This window comes from Pristiophorus japonicus, chromosome 4 (genome assembly GCF_044704955.1).
Source record: "Pristiophorus japonicus isolate sPriJap1 chromosome 4, sPriJap1.hap1, whole genome shotgun sequence".
Classification (NCBI taxonomy): domain Eukaryota; kingdom Metazoa; phylum Chordata; class Chondrichthyes; family Pristiophoridae; genus Pristiophorus; species Pristiophorus japonicus.
Window position 1 is genome coordinate 161,473,429 of NC_091980.1, and position 24,789 is coordinate 161,498,217.

Below are 24,789 nucleotides of genomic sequence, written 5' to 3' on the forward strand. Positions count from 1 at the left end.
CGTCCTCCTCACATCACACACCACCACCCAGTTTAGTGTCATCTGCAAACTTGGAGATATTACACTCAATTCCTTCATCTAAATCATTAATATATATTGTAAAGAGGTGGGGTCCCAGCACTGAGCCCTGCAGTACTCCACTAGTCATTGCCTGCCATTCTGAAAAGGACCCGTTTATCCCGATTCTCTGCTTCCTGTCTGCCAACCAGTTCTCTATCCATGTCAGTATATTATCCCCAGTGTCATGTGCTTTGATTTTGCACACCAATCTCTTGTGTGGGACCTTGTCAAAAGCCTTTTGAAAGTCCAAATACACCACATCCATTGGTTCTCCCTTGTCCACTCTACTAGTTACATCCTCAAAAAATTCCAGAGGTTTTGTCAAGCATGATTTCCCTTTCATAAATCCATGCTGACTTGGACCAATCCTGTCACTGCTTTCCAAATGCGCTGCGATTTCATCCTTAATGATTGACTCCAACATTTTCCTCAATACTGATGTCAGGCTAACCGGTCTATAATTACTCGTTTTCTCTCTCCCTCCTTTTTTACAAAGTGGTGTTACATTAACAACCCTCCAGTCGATAGGAACTGATCCAGAGTCGATAGACTTTTGGAAAATGATCACCAATGCATCCACTATTTCTAGGGCCACTTCCTTAGACTGCATCCCAGAGCACTTATCAGGCCTGGGGATTTATCGGCCTTCAATCCCATCAATTTCCCTAACACAATTTCCCGCCTAATAACGATATCCTTCCGTTCCTCCTTCTCACTAGTATCGAAATGTATAAGACTCTGAGGGGGCTTGACAAGGTGGATGCAGAGAGGATTTTTCCACTGATGGGGGAGACTAGAACTAGAGGGCATGATCTTAGAATAAGGGGCTGACCATTTAAAACAGAGATGAGGAGAACTTTCTTCTCTCAGAGGGATGTAAATCTGTGGAATTCACTGCCTCAGAGAGCTGTGGAAGCTGGGACATTGAACAAATGAAAGACAGAAATAGACAGTTTCTTAAACAATAAGGGGATAAGGGGTTATGGGGAGTTGGTGGGGAATTGGAGCTGAGTCCATGATCAGATCCGCCATGATCTTATTGAATGGCGGAGCAGGCTCGAGGGGCCATATTGCCTACTCCTGTTTCTATTTCTTATGTTCTTATGTTCTTATCAGGGCGATGACAGTTGGAAATATCCACGGCATGAGAAAGAAATTGAAATTATATTGATGTCGGTCAGTTGAATCAGTTTGAACCTTACTGCTTCTGTGAATTCACAGAATTGAATACATATTGGAGGGTTAAAATGCTCTTTACAATATTGCTGGCAAATAAATTGCCGCCCGTATGAAATTCCGTTCTGAGCTTTTTAACGAGGGATTTAGCCCAATTATTTATAATGGTTAACTCCTGTTTAAGTAATAGAAATACTGAATTTCATAATAGTGTGATCGGAAGTTCATCACTGATACTGAACCGAATAATTTCTACCCTGGGATCGTATATTGTTACTGTGACTCAATAATGTTAACATTTAAACTATGTGCCTGTCCATGGGGTGAGTATCTGAGCTTTTGGGTGGCTGGAAAAGTTAATACGCCAAAGTCACAACCTTTATGCACTTTCACTTACATAAACACTGGATGAACCATTAATTTTTAATCTGCTCTAAAGGAACGCGTTAATGTAATGTGTCAGTATGAATCAGCATATTATGGAAGATTCGGGAAGGGGACTTGTGAAACAAAGCGAAAGTAGGGAAAAACACAAGATTTTTGTGTTAAGCTGACTTCATGAGTAGGTAGTCAATCTGGCGGATCCCTAAAATAGTGTTGTGACAAGTTGATCATTGTCTCTCCCAATCTCTGCATCAGAAACTAGTGCTCATCAGCTGGGACTCTTTTCGTCACTTTGTAAATATGGTTACTCCTGTTTATATCAATTTGCTCACTATCAAAGTGCTTTGGCAAGAGCTCCTGGTGAAAATTGGCGGACCCGACTCTGGCAGTCATGTTAGAAGACATGTATAATGTAGTTTTTTCCTTGCAGAGATGCAGCAGTGTCTGTAAGAGCTCTTCAAAATGCGTAGGGTTGTACACAATGTCCGAGCACAGGATGAAATCATAGTCGGTTGTAAAGTTTTCCTGATCATTACCCCAAGCAAGGGCACTAATTTTCAAACATTGTCTGGAGCTAACGGGAATGTTAGCAGAGACATTGTATTCTATTTGCTTCAAAACGTATGGTCTGTCCATCATGGTGACATCTCCACCTGGGAAAAACCATCAAATAACAACAGTTACCCAATTATTTCCCAGCAGCACGAGCTGTATAATGCATTTTTCCCATGCAAGAGAATGAAAACTAGAGTTCGGTAAATAAATTCTACCTCTCTGGGCCATTTGGTACAAGTACGGAGCACATAAGAACATAAAAAATAGGAGCAGGACTGGGCCATTTGACCCCTCAAACCTGTTCTGCCATTTAATAAGATCATGGTTGATCTGATCATGGACTCAGCTCCACTTAAGTTCTTATGTTAAATATATTCAATGACCCAGCCTCCACAGCTCTCTTGGGCAGAGAATTCCACAGATTTACAACCCTCTGAGAGAAGAAAGTCCTCCTCAACTGTGTTTTAAATAGGAGGCCCCTTATTCTGAGACTATGCTCCCTAGTTTATTTTTCCCTTTAAGTGGAAATATCCTCTCTCATCCAGCTGGTCGAGCCCCAACATTGTCTTTTTGTTTCGATAGGATTACCTCTCATTCTTCTGAACTCCAATGAGTACAGGCCCAACCTACTCAACCTATCTTCATAAGTCAACCCCCTCTTCTCCGGAAGCAACCTAGTGAACCTTCTCTGTACAGCCTCCAATGCAAATGTCCATCCTTACATATGGAGACCAAAACTGTACGCAGTACTCAAGGTGTGGCCTCACCAATACCCTGTACACTTGTAGCAGGACTTCTCTGCTTTTATACTCTATTCCCCCTTGCAATAAAGGCCAACATTCCATTTTCCTTCCTGATTACTAACTTTTTGTGTTTCATGCACAGGACCTCCAGGTCCTTCTTTGCTGCAGCACTTTGCAATTTTTCTCCATTTAAATTATAATTTGCTTTTCTATTTTTTCTGCCAAAGTGGATAACCTCACATTTTCTTCCATTTTACTCCATCTGTCAAAGTTTTGCCTACTCATAACCTGTCTATATCCCTTTGCAGATTTGTTGTGTCCTCCTCACAATTTTCTTCTCCACCCATCTTGTATCATCAGCAAACATGGCTACATTACACTCGGTCCTTTCATCCAAGTCATTAATATAGATTGTAAACAGTTGAGGCCCCAGCAGCAATCCCTGCGGCATCCCACTAGTTACTGCTTGCCAACCGGAAATGAACCGTTTATCCCAACTCTCTGTTTTCTGTAGTTAGCCAATTCTCTATTCATGCTAATATATTACCCCCAACCCCATGAACCTTTTATCTTGTGCAGTAACCTTATCGAATGCCTTCTGGAAATCCAAATACACCACATCCACTGGTCCCCCCCTTATCCACCCTGCTTGTTACATCCTCAATGCCATGCTGACTCTGCTTGATTGAATTATGCTTTTCCAACTGTCTTGCTAATGCTTCCTTAATAATGGACTCCAGCATTTTCCCAACGACAGATGTTAGGCTAACCGGTCCATAGTTTCCTGCTTTCTGTCTACCTCCTTTTTTAATAGGGGTGTTACATTTGCGGTTTTCCAATCTGCTGGGATCTCCCCAGAATCCAGGGAATTTTGCTAGATTACAACCAATGCATCCACTATCTCTGCAGCCAATTCTTTTAGGACACTAGGATGCAAGCCATCAGGTCCAGGGGACTTGTCCGCCTTTAGTCCCATTATTTTACCGAGTACTACTTCTTTAATGATAGTGGTTGCATTAAGTTCCTCCCTCACTATAGCCGCTTGATTATCCACTATTGAGACATTTTCAGTGTCCTGAAGGTGATTCGGTAAATTATGAACACCCGCATAAGCCTGCTCTATAATCATTGGCTGCAATGTCAGTTTCACAGGAAGATCAAGTGAACTGAGACCTTTGAAAGTCACATTCCATTTAAAAATGTGACAAGTGGCAGTTATCCTTTTCTAATTGGACCTATCTATTTCCTTTTGATTCAAGGGTTACTGTGTTGGGCATGCAAACATTTGCATTACTTTAGCATGGATTTTCTCCGGTGCCTGATCATCAGGCACTTTACGGAGATTGTTCTAAGTATTAGAGTGCATTAGTTTGCATTGCAGGCCGGCTCAACCCGATTGACACAAAAGATTAAAATGACCAAGGAATGATTGATAACCCCAACGGTAACGGCTCCAATATTCCCAACTGTAATGTTTACACCATCGCCAATTGTAACGCTCCGATGACCGTCAGCCATAACAACCCATCAATTAGATGTGTCAATTAGAAGGCTTCGACCCCGTCTGAAATCAACTAACAGAGCAGTTGTCCTTGTCCATATAGCCCAGTTACTGAGTGGATGAACTCTGAGTCATCTGGTTGCTGTTGACAAGATATTTTAAATGTATTATATGGTGACACTACAAATAACATCTATAGAGCTAAGCACTAATAATATTAATTATAGGGGAAACTGTGTGTCAAATTATATGGGTATGCAGTACAATAATGACTAGAACCATGTGAAGCCTGAATAGGAATTGCTAGTGTATGCTAATCAATTAGTAACTAGAGGATTGTGCATGCCAAATATTAATTATAGGTCGCTCATGCCTCCACACAGAACTTGCGCGGCCCCAACAAGTGCGTGCGCACCTCGTAATACCCGTACGGTTCACAAATTATTGCGCATTGACTATGAATTCAGCAGAGGAGGGCAAAGGGTCTGAATTCAGCAGAGGACGACAAAGGGTCTAATTATGAGCAGAAAATAAAGTATGAGAGGAAGCTTGCAGGGAACATAAAAACTGACTGCAAAAGTTTCTTTAGATATGTGACGAGTAAAAGATTAGTGAAGACCAATGTAGGGTCCTTTGCAGACAGAATCAGGTGAATTTATAATGGAGAACAAAGAAATGGCAGATCAATTGAACAAATACTTTGGATCTGTCTTCACTAAGGAAGACAGAAATAACATTCCGGAAATACTGGGGTTCGAGGGTGTAGCGATAAGGAGGAACTAAAGGAAATCCTTATTAGTCAGGAAATTGTGTTTGGGAAAATGATGGGATTGAAGGCCAATAAATCCCCAGGGCCTGATAGGCATCATCCCAGAGTACTTAAGGAAGTGGCCCTAGAAATAGTGGATGCATTGGTGATCATTTTCCAAAATTCGATTGACTCTGGATCAGTTTCTATGGACTGGAGGGTAGCTAATGTAACCCCACTTTTAAAAAAAGGAGGGAGAGAGAAAATAGGGAATTATAGACCGGTTAGCCTGACATCAGTGATGGGGAAAATGTTTGAATCAATTATTAAAGATGAAATAGCAGCACATTTGGAAAGCAGTGACAGGATCGGTCCAAGTCAGCATGGATTTATGAAAGGGAAATCATTTGACAAATCTTCTAGAATATTTGAGGGTGAAACTAGTAGAGTGGACAAGGGCGAACCAGTGGATGTATTTGGACTTTCAAAAGGCTTTTGACAAGGTCCCACACAAGAGATTGGTGTGCAAAATTAAAGCACATGGTATTGGAGGTAATGTATTCTCGTGGATAGAGAACTGGTTGGCAGACAGGAAGCAGAGAGTCGGAATAAATGGGTCCTCTTCAGAATGGCAGGCAGTGACTAATGGGGTGCCGCAGGCTTCAGTGCTTTGACCTCAGCTATTTACAATATAAATCTTTGATTTAGATGAAGGAATTGAATGTAATATCTCCAAATTTGCAGATGACACTAAGCTGGGTGGCGGTGTGAGCTGTGAGGAGGATGCTAAGAGACTGCAGGGTGACTTGGACAGTTTAGGTGAGTGGGCAAATTCATGGCAGATGCAGTATAATGTGGATAAATGTGAGGTTATCTTGGTGGCAAAAACAGGAAGACAGAATATTATCTGAATGGTGACAGATTAGGAAAAGGGGGGGTGCAACGAGACCTGGGTGTCATGGTACATCAGTCATTGAAAGTTGGCATGCAGGTACAGCAGGCAGTGAAGATGGCATGTTGGCCTTCCTAGCTAGAGGATTTGAGTATAGGAGTAGGGAGTTCTTACTGCAGTTGTACAGAGCTTTGCTGAGGCCACACCTGGAATATTGTGTTCAATTTTGGTCCCCTAATCTGAGGAAGGACGTTCTTGCTATAGAGGGAGTACAGCGAAGGTTCACCAGATGATTCCCGGGATGGCAGGACTGACATATGAGGAGAAACTGGATCAACTGGGCTTGTATCCACTGGAGTTTAGAAGAATGAGAGGCGATCTCATAGAAACATATAAAATTCTGACGGGATTGGACAGGTTAGAGGCAGGAAGAATGTTCCCATTGCTGGGGAGTTCCAGAACTGGGGGTCACAGTCTAAGAATAAGTGGTAAGCTATTTAGGAATGAGATGAGGAGAAACTTCTTCACTCAGAGAGTGGATAATCTGTGGAATTCTCTCCCACAGAAAGTTGTTGAGCCAGTTCGTTAGATACATTCAAAAGGGAGTTAGATATGGCCCTTGCAGCCAAAAGGATCAAGGGATATGGAGAGAAAGCAGGAAAGGGGTACTGTGGTTGAATGATCAGCCATGATCTTATTGAATGGCAGTGCAGGCTGGAAGGGCCGAATGGCCTGCTCCTGCACCTAATTTCTATGTTTCTATGTTTCTAACAATAGCGGTGCAGACTATGAGTAGTAACTAAGGAATAAGAACTGTGAATATTAACTATGGTGATATAGAACAGAATCATAGAATCTTACAGCACAGAAGGAGTCTAATCGACCCGTCATGCCTGTGCCACCTCTATGAAAGAGCTGTTCAATTTAGTCCAACACCCCAGCTTTTTCCTCATAACCTGAAAATTAGTACTCTTCAAGTACATGTCCAATTGCCTTTTGAAAGTTCCTATGGCATCTTCTTCCACCAGTCCTTCAGATTGTGCATTCCAGATCAGAACAGCTCTCTGCAAGAAACAATATCTTCTCATTTTCCCTTTAGTTCTTTGCCAATAACTTCAAATCTATGACCTCTGGTTACCGACCCGCTTGCCAGATGAAATTTTCTCCCTAATTGCTCTATCAAAACCTTTCATAATTTTGAATACCTCGAGGTCTCTCCTTACTTTCTTTGCTCCACGGGAATAATTCCAGCTTCTCCACTCTCTCCACATAAATGAAGTCCCTCACCCCTAGTATCATCCCAGTAAACATCCTCTGTGCCCTCTCCAATGCCTTGGCATCCTTCCTAATATTGCTCCCAGAATTATACACAATACTCCAGTTGAGGCCTAACCAGTAATTTGTAAAGTTTTAGCATGGCTTCCACAGTTTTGTATACACTGTCCCTATTTACAAAGCCAATTATTCCATATGCTTTTTTAACCATCTTATCATCTTGCCCTACAACCTTCAAAGATTTGTAAACATGCACTCTCAGATCCTTTTGCTCTTGCACCTCTCAAAATCCTATTTTTCGATAATATTGCCTCTCCATATTATTTCTTCTAAAGTGCATCACTTCACACGTATGCACGTTAAATTGCATTGATCATGTGCCTGCCCATTTTACCAGTGTACAATGTCCCCCTGAAACCTATTACTATCATGTTCACTATTTGCTAATTTGCTGAGTTTTGTATCATCTGTAAACTTTGAAATTGTACTCCCTGTAACCAAGTTTAGGTCATTTATATAAAAGAAAAATAGTGGTCCTAATACCGACTCTTGGGGGAACCCACTGCAAAGTTCTCTCCAGTCATAAAAAGATACATACTCTCTGTCGTCAATCCATTAGCCAATTACATACCCAAGTGAATGAGGTCCCTTTAATCCTATGTGCTATTAGTTTCCAAATAAGTTTGTTACTTGGTTCTTTAACAAATTCCTTTTGAAAGTACATATATGTAACATCAACCTTCTCTGTTACTTCGTCAAAGAACATAATCAGGTTAGTCAAACATGATTTGCCTTTAACAAATCCATGCTGGCTGACCTTTATTACCCATACTTCCCCAAGTGAGACTTAATTTTGTCCTTGACAATGGACTCTCTCTCTCTCTCTCGTAGTTTTCTGAGTGCTGACGTTAGATTAACTGGCATGTAGTTACAAGGTTTATCCCGCTTTATTTTTTTGAACAGTGGTGTAAAATTTGCAATCCTCCACTCCCATATCCAAGGCAGATTGAAAGATGGTCATCAGAGCTTTTGCTATCTCCATCCTTGCTTCCCTCAGCAATGAAGGTCACATCCCATCTGGACTGGGTGACTTGTTAACATTGATTGATGTCAACCTATTTAGCACCTCCTTTCTATCTATTTTTACTCCTATCGAATACCTTTATTCCCTTCTCCTCTGCTGCGATATTACCTTCATCCTTTTCTTTTGCAAAATACTCATTCAGTCCTTCTGTCATTCGCTCTGCCTCCACAAGAAGATTGCCTTTTTAGTCACTAATCAGACCCACCATACCTTTAATTTTTACTTGTCATACCTTTATAAAATATTTTTGGGTAATCTTTTATGCTACAAGCTAATTTTTTCACATACTCTCTCTTTGCCCGTCTTTTTAATGTTTTTTCAATTTCCTCCTACAGTCTCTGCATGTTGCCTGGTTTTTGATTGTACCTGACATTTGTCATAAATGTTTTTTGGTTTTATTTTAACCTCTATTTCCTTTGTCATCCAGGGAGCTCTACCTGTGGATGCTCCATCTTTCCTGCTTAATGGAATATTCTTGATTTGTACCCAAAATATCTCCACCTTGAAGGCCTGCTATTACCATTTACTAATTTCCTGGCCAATATCTGTTTCCAGTCCACCTGTGCTAGTTCCCTTCTGGAATCACTGAAATTGTGTTCTGTTCCAGTTGGGTATTTTCACTTTTGATTTTTCTTTGTTCCTTTCCATAATTGCTTTAAATCTACTTAAATTATGAACACTCTTACCCAGATGATCTCCAACTGAAACATCCTCCACTTGCTCTAGTTCATTTCAGAATTAGATCCAGCACTGCTTCCTTCCTTGTTGAGCTAGAAACAAGCTGATTAATAAAGTTCTCCTGTACAGATTTTAGGAATTCTTCAGCCTCCTTGCCCGTTACACTGTTTTCACCATGTCTATATTATGGTAATTGGAATCCCCTATTATTACTGCTCTATTATTGTTACATTTCTTTGAAAGTTGCCTCCAGATTTGCTGCTTTATCTCCTTTTCACTATTTGGAGGTCTATGGTAAACAACCAGCAACGTAATAGCTCATTTTCTGTTCATTAACTCCAACCAAAATAGATTCAGTATTTGAGCCCGCCAGGATATCGTCCCTTCATATTATCCTCGATCAATATTGCCACACCCACACCTTTCTTTTTTCCTTCCTTATTCCTCTGGAATATATTGTAGCCAGGATTCTTTATTTCCCATTCCTGCCAATTTTTAAGGTTAGTCTCCATTATAGGGCCACACAGAATGGATAATAGCCAATGGAGTACGCTCTGTGAAAAGTATCTGCAAGGATACAAATGTGAATGTAGGCTCTTTAACAGAGAAGATAACTTACAGACAATACAACTTGTAAGGTGCATGTATAATTAGGGGTGTAATGAGAAATGTAATTGTCAAGAAAATATCTGCCCTCCACGTATACAAATGTGTGTATAAATACCAACAAGCGAAACAATTTTATTTTTAATCTCTTAAATCAAAATGGCAGGATGAATAACTTACCCAGCAACACCGCTAAAATGCCCACAATCCCGGTGCCAGATCCCAGTTCAAGTACCTTCTTCCCAATAAAATTAATCTTCTCATCCTCAAAGTACTGATAAAGGACAAGCCCTTGAAAAAAAACATATTCATATTAAAGCTAATCGATTTACAAAGATCACAAAGCACTAGGACAATGTGGGAAGAGGGAGGAAAGGAAGGTTGTTTACAGGCCACTCAATGACTTTAGTGTGCGCAGGTCAGAGCAGCTTTGAAAGAGTCCTGTTTGCAGGTGACCTTCCCAAGCTTGGTTTCGGGGCAGCTGGGGGGGGGGGGGGGAGAGGGGGCGGTGACTCTTAGGAATACCGAGAAAATATCTCTCCGTTCTGCCTTCTTGGGTGGTGGTATTTTGTTCGGGACAGCATTTAGTCCTGGTCCAATGTCACTATAACAGATTATCTGGTCATGTCTCTCATTGCTGTTTTTAGGATATTACAGTACATAAATTATTTCCCTAAATGACAACAGTGATTGCATTTCAAAAATACTTACTTGGTATCAACGTAATTATGAATGTCCCGAGATCAACAAAGGCGCTATCGAAATGGAAGTTTAAAAAAAAATGTTTTCTGCCAATTGTGTGTGGTCCCGACACTCTGCAGATATTATTGTAAACATAGAAACATAGAAAACAGGTGCAGGAGTAGGCCATTCGGCCCCCAGGAGCCTGCACCGCCATTCAATAAGATCATGGCTGATCATTCCCTCAGTAACCCTTTCCTGCTTTCTCTCCATACCCCTTGATCCCCTTTGCCATAAGGGCCATATCCAATGAACTGGGTTCAACAACTCTCTGCGGCAGGAAATTCCATAGGTTAACAACTCTCTGAGTGAAGAAGTTTCTCCTCATCTCAGTCCTAAATAGCCTACTCCTTATCCTAAGACTATGTCCCCCGGTTCTGGACTTCCCCAACATCGGGAACATTCTTCTGGCATCTAACCTGTCCAGTCCCGTCAGAATCTTATATGTTTCTATGAGATCCCCCCTCATCTAAACTCCAGTGAATAAAGGCCCAGTTGATCCAGTCTCTCCTCATATGACAGTCCAGTCATCCCTGGAATCAGTCTGGTGAACCTTCGCTGCACTCCCTCAATAGCAGGAATGTCCTTCCTCAGATTAAGAGACCAAAACTGAACACAATATTCCAGGTGAGGCCTCACCAAGGTCCTGTACAACTGCAGTAATACCTCCCTGCTTCTATACTCAAATCCCCTAGCTATGAAGGCCAACATACCATTTGCCTGCCACACCGCCTGCTGTATCTGCATGCCCACTTTCAGTGACAGATGAACCATGACACACAGGTCTCGTTGCACCTCCCCTTTTCCTAATCTTCCATCGTCCAGATAATATTCTGCCTTCATGTTTTTGCCCCCAAAATGGATAACCTCACATTTATCCACATTATACTGCATCTGCCATGCATTTGCCCACTCACCTAACCTGTCCAATTCACCCTGCAGCCTCTTAGCATCCTCCTCACAGCTCACACCGCCACCCAGTTTAGTGTCATTCACAAACTTGGAGCTATTACACTGAATTCCTTCATCTAAATCATTAATGTATATTGTAAAAAGGTGGGGTCCCAGCACTGAGCCCTGCGGTACCCCACTAGTCGCTGCCTGCCATTCTGAAAAGGATCCGTTTATCCCGACTCTCTGCTTCCTGTATGCCAACCAGATCTCTATCCACGTCAGTACATTACCTCCAATACCATGCGCTTTGATTTGGCATACCAATCTCTTGTGCGGGACCTTGTCAAAAGCCTTTTGAAAGTCCAAATACACCAGATTCACTGGTTCTCCATTGTCCACTCTACTAGTTACATCCTCAAAAAATTCCAGAAGATTCGTCAAGCATGATTTCCCTTTCATAAATCCATGCTGATTGGTCCGATCCTGTCACTGCTTTCCAAATGTGCTGGTATTTCAGCCTTAATGATTGATTCCAACATTTTCCCTGCTACTGATGTCAGGTTAACCTGTCTATAATTACCCGTTTTCTCTCTCCCTCCTCCTTTTTTAAAAAGTGGTGTTACATTAGCTACCCTCCAGTCCATAGGAACTGATCCAGAGTCGATAGACTGTTGGAAAATGATCACCAAGCATCCACTATTTCTAGGGCCACTTCCTTAACTATCAGGCCCCGGAGATTTATCGACCTTCAATCCCATCAATTTCCCCAACACAATTTCCCGCTTAATAAGGATATCCTTTAGTTCCTCCTTCTCACTAGACCTACTGTTCCCTAGTACAAGCGGAAGGTTATTTGTCTCTTCCTTCGTGAAGACAGAACCGAAGTATTTGTTCAATTGGTCTGCCATTTCTTTGTTCCCCATTGTAAATTCACCTGAATCCGACTGGAAGGGACGTATGCTTGACTTCACTAATCTTTTTCTCGGCACATATTTATAGTGCAAGAAAAGAGCGCAGCACTTTCAGTGTTGAAGACTTGAAGCATTGTGGATGTAGAACCCCTCACCACATTTAAAAGGTGCTTGGATGGGCACTTAAAGTACCGTATCCTGCAGGGTTACGGACCTAGAGCTGGTAAGTGGGATTGAACTGGTTAACCTCTTGTTGGCTGGCGCAGTTATAATGGTAAGTACTGCAGGGAATCGAATACAGCCAGGGTGATCTCCTGGACTAGTTTTGATCACCTGGATGGATTGGAGAGGAATTTTCACAGATTTGTTTTCCCACCAATTGGCCTGGGTTTTTATCTGGTTTTTGCCTCTCCCAGGAGATAACATAGCTCCGTTTGGGGTGGAGTGTAAAATGTTTCGGTGCAAGGGATGTTGCAGTTGTGTGGGGCGGACTGGTTGGGCTGGGTGCTCTTTACCTTTCTGCCATTGTTCATTGTTCATAGGTTTATATGTAACCTTCAGAGCTGCTGACCGAGGGCCGTGTGGCTCTTTGTCGGCCGGCGTGGACATGGTGGGCCGCAATGGCTTGCTTCTGCGCTATAGATTTCTATGTTTCCATGTTTCCATGTTTAATCCAGACCCGAACAGCACAGAGGCATAATTCACAGCTAAATGGCAGAAATAGTAGCACTGAATTTGCGGTCAGAGGCATACTTCTGGAGTACGCCTCCAACCCATGGATGATCTACAAACTTACCTCTTGGCTCCAAAGCTACAGAGAGTTCAGGTCCTGGGCCAAGAGGTGCACACCTGCGTAAAGGCTCATGGATTCTAGTAGTGCAGGCAGCATGGATGCATCCCTGGGATCACGTGGCCCAGGTCCTCCAATGAGAAAAGCGGATTCCATTTACAAATGGAATCACCATCATCCCTACTGGAATCAACAAATAATGAAACAATTTATACAACTGTAATAAAAATAAATGTTCTGATTTTCAAATATAATTTAAACTCTATTTGTTACAGGAAATACAATAAAAATAATTTTTTGAAAAACAATTTTAAACATTTTAATTGGGGCAAATCTTTATATTAACTAATTTTGGGAGTTTGTGCATTATTTTTTTATTTTTAAATAATTAATTTAAGATTTATAATAACCCTTATGCTGGTGAAAGCGGGTCCTATACCTGCTTTTACCAGGCATAAGTGTTTTGTGGGCATTTGCTGGGCATTAGTTGGGCAAATAGCGCAACTTTGTGCCAGCGAAAGTGATTTTCTAGTCAGTTCGGTAGATCTGTTCTGTGTAGCACATACGCTAACCTGGAACTTGTGGGCCCTTTCAGAAGGCCTATGTGATCATGGGAACCATAAATTCTAGGCCATTCAATAATTAGTTTGCCTCCGTATTTACCAGGGAATTTAACATGATGGACATGACATTAGAAGTGATTAAAAAGGTTATGAAGATATATACGATTAAAATGTTCTACCCCTCATGGCTCTCATTTAAAATCCTTGTCCTGTACTGCCCAGGTATCATACTAAGTTTCGCACTGAGACATGTTCTCTACTTTCCTCCCTCAGTCTTTGCACCAAGCGACTTCTCATCCTTGATGATCTCAACACTTCTTACTCTCTCTTTTCGAAGTTCACTACCCTCCTTTCCTCCCTAAACTTCTCCTTCCATATAAACTCTCCGAGCCATATTCACAGCCACCCTTTTGACCTCACAATCTCATGTGGCCTCATTATTCCCATCATTACTATGGCAGATAAGGCCATCTCTGATCACTTCCTTGTATCACTTTCCACGCATAGCGCTATAACCCCTCCCAACCCCACTTCCTTCTGTGTCCAACCTGGTGAAAATAAACCATATTGCCCTGCACTTTCAAATTCACAGCTATCTAGCCTTTGGCTCTCCATTCAACATGATGTTTTTGCTGCTACTGCACACTCTCCTCCACCTTTGATGCACTTGCCCCATTAAAACCGTTACTCTCTCTCTTCCTAGTTGTTCCTCCTGGTATAACCCTAATCTCCACTTCCTTAAGTCCAAGCCATACAGATTTGAACGTCTATGGTGGACAATTGGTTTAACCATCCATCACCAGTGAACCACATAAAGCACTATAGGGTCCTGCTCTCTTTTGCTAAAACGGCTCACTATTCAAAGATCATCCTGGAATGCAAAGATAATTGGCAGCTCCTCTTCAACAAAAATAATTATCTTAAACTGTGCCTTCTCCACCCTCATGTCCAATAACAATACGCATAGCTCAGGATCTTTTTTGTCCCAAAATTTGAGACCATCCATTCAGTTGCCTTCATCGCTTCCCTTCCTTCCCCTATCCCACCGGGCAAACTTCCCCCAAAGTTTTCCATTGCCTTGGACCTGAACTCACAGCTTTCTTTACATTTTGTCCCATTTCCTGCTGTGCTCTCTGCAAACTCATCTTGTCCATTTCACTCACCTTCTGCTCCCTCGATCCTATTCCCACCAAACTGATGACCATCCAACTTCCCATCCTGGCCCCATATTAACTAATATTGTTAACAGTTCCCTTTACTCAGGTACTGTCCCCCTCCTCTTCAAATCTGCCATCATCACCTCTCTCCTCAAAATACCCACCCTTGTAACAGTTTTAGACATTTTTAGGCATCCCTGATTTCTAACACACTTGATCCTTCTGTCCCTGCAAACTCACACGCAACTCCAACCTACCTTTCCTCTTCAAATCCTGATTGTGTTGTCATATATGCCTATCTTTCCTGAAATTCCATGTTTCAATCCCTCCAATCAGATTTCTGCCCCCTCTACAGTACTGAAACTACTCTTATCAAAGTCACAAATAGGATTCTACGTGACTGTGACCATAGTAATCTATCCCTGCTCATCCTTCTCCATCTACCTTCAGCCTCCAACTCAGTTGACTACACCATCCTCCTCCAACACCTCTCCTCCGCTGTGCAGCTGGGTGGGAATACTAGGGGACCGGGGCTCTAGCAAGAAGGAGGAACTGAAGGAAATCCTTATTAGTCAGGAAATTGTGTTATGGGAATTGATGGGATTGAAGGCCGATAAATCCCCAGGGCCTGATAGTCTGCATCCCAGAGTACTTAAGGAAGTGGCCCTAGAAATAGTGGATGCATTGGTCATCATTTTCTAACATTCTTTAGACTCTGGATCTGTTCATATGGATTGGAGGGTAGCTAATGTAACACCACTTTTAAAAAAAGGAGGGAGAGAGAAAACAGGGAATTATAGACTGGTTAGCCTGACATCAGTAGTGGGGAAAATGTTGGAATCAATTGTTAAAGACGTAATAGCAGCGCATTTGGAAAGCAGTGACAGGATCGGTCCAAGTCAGCATGGATTTATGAAAGGGAAAACATGCTTGACAAATCTTCAAGAATTTTTTGAGGATGTAGCTAGTAGAGTGGACAAGAGAGAACCAATGGATGTGGTGTATTTGGACTTTCAAAAGACTTTTGACAAGGTTCCACTCAAGAGATTAGTGTGCAAATTTAAAGCACATGGTATTGAGGGTAATGTATTGATGTGGATAGAGTACTGTTTGGCAGACAGGAAGTAAAGAATAGGAATAAATGGGTCCTTTTCAGAATGGCAGGCAGTGACTAGTGGTGAACCGCAAGGTTCAGTGCTGGGCCCCCAGCTATTTACAATATACATTAATGATTTGGATGAAGGAATTGAATGTAATATCTCCAGGTTTGCAGATGACACTAAGCTAGGTGGCAGTGTGAGTTGTGAGGAGGATGCTAAGAGGCTGCACGGTGACTTGGACAGGTTAGGTGAGTGGGCAAATGCATGGCAGATGCAGTATAATGTAGGTAAATAAGAGGTTATCCACTTTGGTGGCAAAAACAGGGAGGCGGAATATTGTCTGAATAATGACAGATTAGGAAAAGGGGAGGTGCAACAAGACCTGGTTTCATGGTGCATCATTTATTGAAAGTTGGCATGCAAGTGCAGCAGGTGGTGAAGAAGGTAAATGGCATGTTGGCCTTCATAGCGAGAGGATTTGAGTATAGGAGCAGGGAGGTCTTACCACAGTTGTACAGGGCTTTGGTGAGGCCACATCTTGAATATTGTGTACAGTTTTCGTCTCCTTATCTGAGGAAGGACATTCTTGCTATTGAGGGAGTGCAGCAAAGATTCTCCGGGATAGCAGGACTGACAGATGAAGAAAAACTGGATCGACTAGGCTTATATTCACTGGAATTTAGAAGAATGAGAGGGGATCTCATAGAATCATATTAAATTCTGACAGGATTGGACAGGTTAGATGCAGAAAGAATGTTCCCGATGTTGGGGAAGTCCAGAAGCAGGGGTTACACTCTAAGGATAAGGGGTAAGCCACTTAGGACTGAGATGAGGTGAAACTTCTTCACTCAGAGAATTGTAAACCTGTGGAATTCTCTACCACAGAAAATTGTTGAGGCCAGTTCATTAGATATATTCAAAAGGGAGTTAGATGTGGCCCTTGTGGCTAAAGGGATCAAGGGGTATGGAGAGAAAGCAGGAATGGGGTCCTGAAGTTGCATGATCAGCCATTATCATATTGAATGGTGGTGTAGGCTCGAAGGGCCAAATGGCCTACTCCTAGGAAGCTAGGAGCTAAATTAAAAAGTAGGACCTCAAAAGTAGTCATCTCAGGATTGCTACCAGTGCCACGTGCTAGTCAGAGTAGGAATCGCAGGATAGCTCAGATTAATACATGGCTTGAGGAGTGGTGCAGAGGGGAGCGATTCAAATTCCTGGGGCATTGGAACCGGTTCTCGGGGAGGTGGGACCAGTACAAACCAAGCGGTCTACACCTGGGAAGCACTGGAACCAATGTCCTAGGGGGAGTGTTTGCTAGTGCTGTTGGGGAGGAGTTAAACTAATATGGCAGGGGGTGGGAACTTATGCAGGGAGACAGAGGGAAATAAAAGGGAGAAAGAGGCAAAAGATAGAAAGGAGAATAATAAAAGTGGAGGGCAGAAAATCCCAAGGCAAAAAACAAAAAAGGCCACATTACAGCAAAATTCTAAAGGGGCAAGGTGTATTAAAAAACAAGCCTGAAGGCTCTGTGCCTCAATGTGAGGAGTATTCGGAATAAGATGGACAAATTAACTGCACAGAGAGGAGTTAATGGCTATGATGTAATTGGCATGACAGAGACATGGCTCCAGGGTGACCAAGGCTGGGAACTCAACATCCAGGGCTATTCAGTATTTAGGAAGGATAGGCGGAGAGGAAAAGGAGGTGGGGTGGTGTTGCTGGTCAAAGAAGAAATTAATGCAATAGTAAGAAAGGACATTGGCTTGGATGATGTGGAATCGGTATGGGTGGAGCTGCGGAATACCAAAGGGCAGGAAACGCTGGTGGGAGTTGTGTACAGGCCACCCAAACAGTAGTAGTGAGGTTGGGGAAAACATAAAACAAGAAATAAGAGATGTGTGCAATAAAGGTACAGCAGTTATCATGGGCATCTTTAATTTACATATAGATTGGGTTAACCAAACTGGTAGCAATGCGGTAGAGGAGGATTTCCTGGAGTTTATTAGGGATGGTTTTCTTGACCAATATGTGGAGGAACTGACTAAAGAGCTGGCCATCCTAGACTGGGTGATGTGTAATGAGAAGGGATTAATTAGCAATCTTGTTGTGTGAGGCCCCTTGGGGCAGAGTGACCATAATATGGTAGAATTCTTTATTAAGATGGAGAGTGACACAGTTAATTCAGAAACTAGGGTCCTAAACTTAAGGGAAGCTAACTTCGATGGCATGAGGCGTGAATTGGCTAGAATAGACTGGCAAATGATAATTAAAGGGTTGACGGTGGATAGGCAATGGCAAACATTTATAGATCACATGGATGAACTTCAACAGTTGTACATCCGTGTCTGGAGTAAAAATAAAACAGGGAAGGTGGCTCAACCGTGGCTAACAAGGAAAATTAAGGATAATGTTAGATCCAAGGAAGAGGCATATAAATTGGCCAGAAAAAGTAGCAAACCTGAGGACTGGGAGAAATGTAGAATTGAGCAGAGGAGGACAAAGGGTTTAATTAGGAGGGGGAAAATAGAGCATGAATGGAAGCTTGCCGGGAACACAAAAACTGACTGCAAAAGCTTCTACAGATATGTCAAGAGAAAAAGATTGGTGAAAACAAACCTAGATCCCTTGCAGTCAGACTCAGGTGAAATAATAATGGGGAACAAAGAAATGGCAGACCAATTGAACAAATACTTTGGTTCTGTCTTCACGAAGGAAGACACAAATGACCTTTTGGATGTACTAGGGGACCGAGGGTCAAGTGAGAAAGAGGATCTGTAGGATATCCTTGTTAGGCGGGAAATTGTGTTGGGGAAATTGATGGGATTGAAGGCCGATAAATCCCCAGGGCCTGATTATCTGCTTCCTAGAGTACTTAAGGAGGTGGCCCTAAAAATAGTGGATGCATTGATAATAATTTTCCAACAGTCTATCGACGCTGGAGCAGTTCCTATGGACTGGAGGGTAGCTAATGTAACAACACTTTTTAAAAAAGGAGGGAGAGAGAAAATTGGTAATTATAGACCCGTTAGACTGACATCAGTAGTGGGGAAAATGTTGGAGTCTATTATTAAGGATGAAATAGCAGCGCATTTGGAAAGCGGTGACAGGATCGATCAAAGTCAGCATGGATTTATGAAAGGGAAATCATGCTTGACAAATCTTCTGGAAATTTTTGAGGATGTAACTAGTAGAGTGGACAAGGGAGAACCAGTGGGAGTGGTGTATGTGGACTTTCAAAAGGCCTTTGACAAGGTACCATATAAGAGATTGGTGTACAAGATCAAGGCACATGGTATTGGAGGTAATGTACTGGCGTGGATAGATAATTGGTTGGCAGGCAGGAAGCAGAGAGTAGCGATAAACGGGTCCTTTTCAGAATGGGAGGCAGTAACTAGTGGAGTACTGCAGGGCTCAATGCTGGGACCCCAGCTCTTCACAATATACCTTAATGATTTGGATGAAGAATTGAGGGTAATATCTCCAAGTTTGTAGATGACACTAAACTGGGTCGTGGTGTGAGCTCTGAGGAGGATGCTAAGCTGCTGCAGTGTGATTTGGACAGGTTAGGTGAGTGGGCAAATGCATGGCAGATGCAGTATAATGTGGATAACTGTGAGGTTATCCACTTTGGGGCAAAAACACGAAGGCAGAATATTATCAGAATGGTGGCAGATTAGGAAAAGGGGAGGTGCAACGAGACCTGGGTGTCATGGTTCATCAGTCATTGAAAGTTGGCACACAGGTACAGCAGGCGGTGAAGAAGGCAAATGGCATGTTGGCCTTCATAGCTTGGGGATTTGAGTATAGGAGCAGGGAGATATTACTGCATTGAACAGGGCCTCGGTGAGGCCTCAACTGGAATATTGTGTTCAGTTTTGGTCTCCTAATCGGAGGAAGGACGTTCTTGCTATTGAGGGAGTGCAGCGAAGGTTCACCAGACTGGTTCCAGGGATGACTGGACTGGCATACGAGGAGAGACTGGATCAACTGGGCCTTTATACACTAGAGTTTAGAAGGATAAGAGGGGATCTCATAGAAACTTATAAGATCCTGACGGGACGGGACAGGTTAGATGCGGAAAGAATGTTCCCGATGTTGGGGAAGTCAAGAAGCAGGGGACACAGTCTTAGGATATGGGGTAGGCCATTTAGGACTGAGATGAGGAGAAACTTCTTCACTCCAGAGAGTTGTTAACTTGTGGAATTCCCTGCCGCAAAGAGTCGTTGATGCCAGTTCATTCAATATATTCAAGGGTGTGTTAAATGTGGCCCTTACAGCTAAAGGCATCAAGGGGTATGGAGAGAAAGCGGGAAAGGGGTACTGAGGTGAATGATCAGCCATGATCATATTGAACGGTGGTGTAGACTCGAAGGGCTGAATGGCCTACACCTGCACCTGTTTTCTATGTTTCTATGTTTCTATGTTTCCGGCACCTATTTTCTATGATTCTGTCTTTGTTTGCCTGGTTCCGTTCTTACCTACCAAATCTGTCAGAGAAGCACCTGCAATGGCTTCTCTTACCATTCCCCCCACACCGTTTCCTCTGGAGTCCCCCAAGGGTCGATCCTTGCCCCCCCCCCTCCTAATACTCATCTAAATGTTGCCCCTCGGCAATGTCATCTGAAAACACAACATTGGGGTCCATGTTCACCCATCAACCCTGTGCTCACTGGCCTAAACTGGCTTCCAGTCTGACAATGCCTCAATTTTAAAATCCTCATCCTTGTTGTGAAATCCCTCCATGGCCTCACCCCTTTCTTTCTCTGTAACTTCCATCAGTCCTACAAGCCTTTGAGATTTATGCACTCCTACAATTATGGCATCTTATTCATCATTGGTCCTCAGTCTTGCTCCTAAGCTTTGGAATTCCTTCCCGTCTCTCTACCTCTCTCTTCTTTTTGATTCTCCTAACAACCTACCTGTTTGACCAAATGTTTGGTCAAGTGCCCCGATATCTCCTTCTGTGATTCTATGTCTGCTTTTATTGTTAAGCACTTTGTGACATTTTACTTTGTTATTGACGCTATAAATATGCAGGTTGTCATTGTTGTTAAAGAAGGGGTAGATAATTGATAAACGAATCAAACTTATAGAAGATAAATCTTTTGTACTGGATAGATCGCATCATGCAATTTAAAAGAAGTTGGAGAAGAGATAGCAGAGGCACTATTCCATATATACAATTCTTTAGAAAAGGGAATCATGCCGGAAGACTGCTGTCCAGCTACTATGATTCCTATATATAAAAAGCCCAAGGAACTATAGACCAATTAGCTTAGCGTCAGTGGTTAGAAAGATACTCAAATCCTTAATCAAAAATGTAATAAAAAAACATCTAGAAACTGAAAATATAATAAAACGTAGTCAGCAGAGATTCCAGAAGGTAAGATCATGCTTAACCAACCTTATTGAATTCTTTGAAGCAGTCACAGAAAGGTTAGATAATGGTAATGCAGCAGAAATAATTGTTCACCATAAACATAAATGATTTGAATTGGCAATGGGAAGTACAATTTTAAAATTTGCGGTTGTAGTTAATACAGAGGAGGACTGTGACAAAATACAGGAACACATTACTTGCCAAATAGACATGTAATTGGCAAATTAATGTCAACACAGATAAGTGCCAGGTAATATATTTTGGTACGGTGAATAAGAACATTTTGGTAGGAAGAAAAAGGAGATAATCTACTCCTTGGAAATTAAGTGTCCAAATGTGGCAGAGGAACAGAGAGATCTGGGGGCACAGATTCACATATCACAAGAAGTAATGACGCAGGTTAATAATACCATAAAAAAAAACATTGTAGTAGGGTTAATTCCTCGAGGGCTAGCACTGAAAAGGAGAGAAGTTATGTTAAATTTGCAGAGAACATTGGTTAGATCATTACTTGGAGTAGTGTGAACAGTTGTGGTCTCCGTATTTACAAAGGATATAGAGGCACTGGATAAGGTGCAAAAATATTTACCAGATGATACCAGAACTGAGAGGTTATATCTGTCAGGAAAGATTGACCAGCCCCGAGCTCTTTTCTCCAGTAAGTAGAAGACTGGGGTCGGGGGGCGGGGGGGGGGGGGGTGTTGGATAGATGTCTTCTAGATTATGAAAACATTTGGTTGGCTAGGCTGTGAGAAGATGTTTCCATTTGCGGGCAAGACCAGAGCTAGCACAAATGTATTCAAGAGGAAGGAGAACACCATCGCAGGTCGGGTCTATAAATAGAGCTGGAGCGCCGGGCCCTGGAACACAGTGGGTGGCCCTGATCTGTGTGAGAACACCACCGCAGGTCGGGGCTATATATAGAGCTGGAGCGCCGGGCCCTGGAGCATCATGGGCGAAGGTGCGGCGAATGAGGGTACGGGCCCAGAAGAGCCAAGGGGCCAGGGGCAGCACGGGCCTGCCCACACTGCGATATGTTTGTGCACTAGGTCTGTGTAGCAGAGCTGGTCTCCAGTCATCCTGATTAACCCTTCCCACTGGATAAAGGCCTAGCTCTGTCGAGCTGGTGTGGTGACTGATGCGCAACGGTCACCACACGTTAAAAAAATCCATGCACACACCTCTTCCACCCCCTCAACTGGAGTTCAAGACTGGAACATCGGGTCCTTCATTGAAACATCTGTGACCTCTTGAGGAAGCAAGTCATCCTCGTTAGAGGGACCGCCTATGATGATGATGAGATAAGAACGCGTGGGAGAACATAATTGAAGCTTTTGTTGATGTGCTTAGATGAAGAGGAATGGGAGGTGTCTTGTGTGGAGCATACACACAGGCATGGAGTCGTTGACCTGAATGGCCCGTTTCCGAGATGTGAATACTTGTACCTGCATGCGAGTGTATCCAGCAAATACGTTGCAAAATAGGTAGGATGTTTACTGTAAGATCCAAGCAATACATCTACAACAGACTGCTAAACTTACAGGTTCCCAGACAAAAGCGGAAACGCCAAGAGGAGCTCCTTTAAACATAGTGATCTTTAAAGGGTGTCCACTAAATTCATAGTCCTTCTCCTCCATCTCCAAGGCGGACTGTTATCCTCGAAGCTGCTCATCCTCTTTGATTTCGAAAGGACTCTCCAATCTGCAAGCAGATATCCTTCAGTCCCGGATGCAGATTTCTACCAGTTTTAGTTCCACGTGTCCACGCCCAAATTTTTAATCTCTGATAAAGAAAGACGCTTAAAAACTATTTGATGTAGAAACGCAGCGCACGATTGTTTAAATTCACAGAAATTCACTTTAACAAAAGCAAAATAAGGTGGATGCTGGAATCTGAAATAAAAACAGAAAATCCTGGAAATCTCAGCAGGTCAGACAGCATCTGTGGAGAGAAACATAGTTACTGACAAGGGGTCACAGACCCGAAACGTTTCTCTCCACAGCATTTTTTGATCCCTTCACTTTAACATGGATACAACCGTCAAAACAACAATCCACCGAGTTCAGCATGAATCCAACTGGCCGTAGATTGGCACAATGATGAGTGCTGTTTAAATAGGTTACACCATGACAGACCTAAACATACCTTGATTTGTTGGGCATCTTCACACTCCAGATAGCTGTATGCTACGAAATTAAATGTATTTGACTGCCAGCCAATACGAAGCACTAGCAGAGAACGGAAGGGAAAGTGACCCAATTCGCAAATTAAAGGGGAGATAGAAAAAAGAGAAGACACTGAGTGGGAAATGAGTGAGGGGGCGAGAGTATAATTTGCAAGCATCGGCGATTAAATAGGAATGTTCAAATACACCCTGATAGGTTAAAATAATAAAGGGGAGTTGAAGAGAAAATGTCAACTGGTTTTCTATTATTATGTTCTCATTGTCCCCATTACATAACTGCCTGGCATAAATATTGTTTCTGTCATTTGCGTTTGATAGATGCTTAAATGAAGTAGTAGGTCTCCTCTGGCATTGCTTGCTGCGGTGTGCGGTGAGACTGGGAACATCGCAACTGCACATGACTGAGACACCAAAGGACAAGAAAACCGCAGAGGCGGCCAGTGAGCACAGGGCTTGCAGCAAAGAGGAGTAAGCAAGCTTGATGCTCTTTTTGGATGGACGGACCCTGCGGAGTTTGGTTGTTCCATTGCTGGAAAATGAAATGTGTAGATTTTGAGATTTTCTCTCTCAAAAAAATTATATTTACTCGTGAACCCGTGGAATCTGGAAAAGCATACGACCGCTCAAGAGAACTTCGTTTTCTTAATGGATTATTAAAAAAATGCTTCTATGTTTATCAAGTGATTATTTTGTAGTGAATGTTGGTGCCCTAGAGGATGAGACTAGGAAATTAATAATGGAGAACACGGAAATGGTAGAGATGTTGAACAAATATTTTTTATTGGTCTTCACGATAGAAGACACTAAAAACATTCCAATAGTAGATAATCAATGGGCTATAGGGAGGGAGGAACTTAAGACAATCACTATCACTATTGAAGTAGTACTCGGTAAAATAATGGGACTAAAGGCAGACAAGTCGCCGGGACCACATGGCTTACATCCTTGGGTCTTAAACGAAGTGGCTGCAGAGATAGTGGATGCATTGGTTGTAAGCTACCAAAATTCACTGGATTCTGAGGCGGTCCCAGCGGATCAGAAAACAGTAAATGTAAGGGCCTAATTTAAATAAAGGAGGCAGACAAATAGCAGGAAACTATAGACCAGTTGGCCTAACATCTGTTGTTGGGAAAATGCTGGCTTCCATTATTAAGGAAACAGTAGCGGGACATTTGGAAAAAGCAAAAAACAATCAAGCAGAGTCAATATGGTTTTATGAAAGGGAGATCATGTTTGACAAATTTGCTGGAGTTCTTTGAGGATGTAACGAGCAGGGTGGATAAGAGGTATCAGTGGATGTGTTGTATTTGGATTTCCAGAAGGCATTCAATAAGGTGCCACATAAAAGGTTATTGCACAAGATACA

At 42.5% G+C, this 24,789-nt stretch overlaps 1 protein-coding gene across 1 annotated transcript; it reads right to left on the reverse strand.

Annotated features, from left to right (window-relative positions):
- Window positions 1–1,878: 1,878 nt before the first annotated feature.
- Window positions 1,879–22,875, reverse strand: LOC139262712 (EEF1A lysine methyltransferase 3-like). Its single transcript, XM_070877865.1, has 3 exons — window positions 22,776–22,875; window positions 9,883–9,993; window positions 1,879–2,273 (listed from the first exon to the last, which is right to left on the reverse strand). Exons 1-3 carry the CDS (start codon window positions 22,873–22,875, stop codon window positions 1,879–1,881), a joined length of 606 nt encoding a protein of 201 aa, XP_070733966.1.
- Between the last annotated feature and the right edge of the window lie 1,914 nt (window positions 22,876–24,789).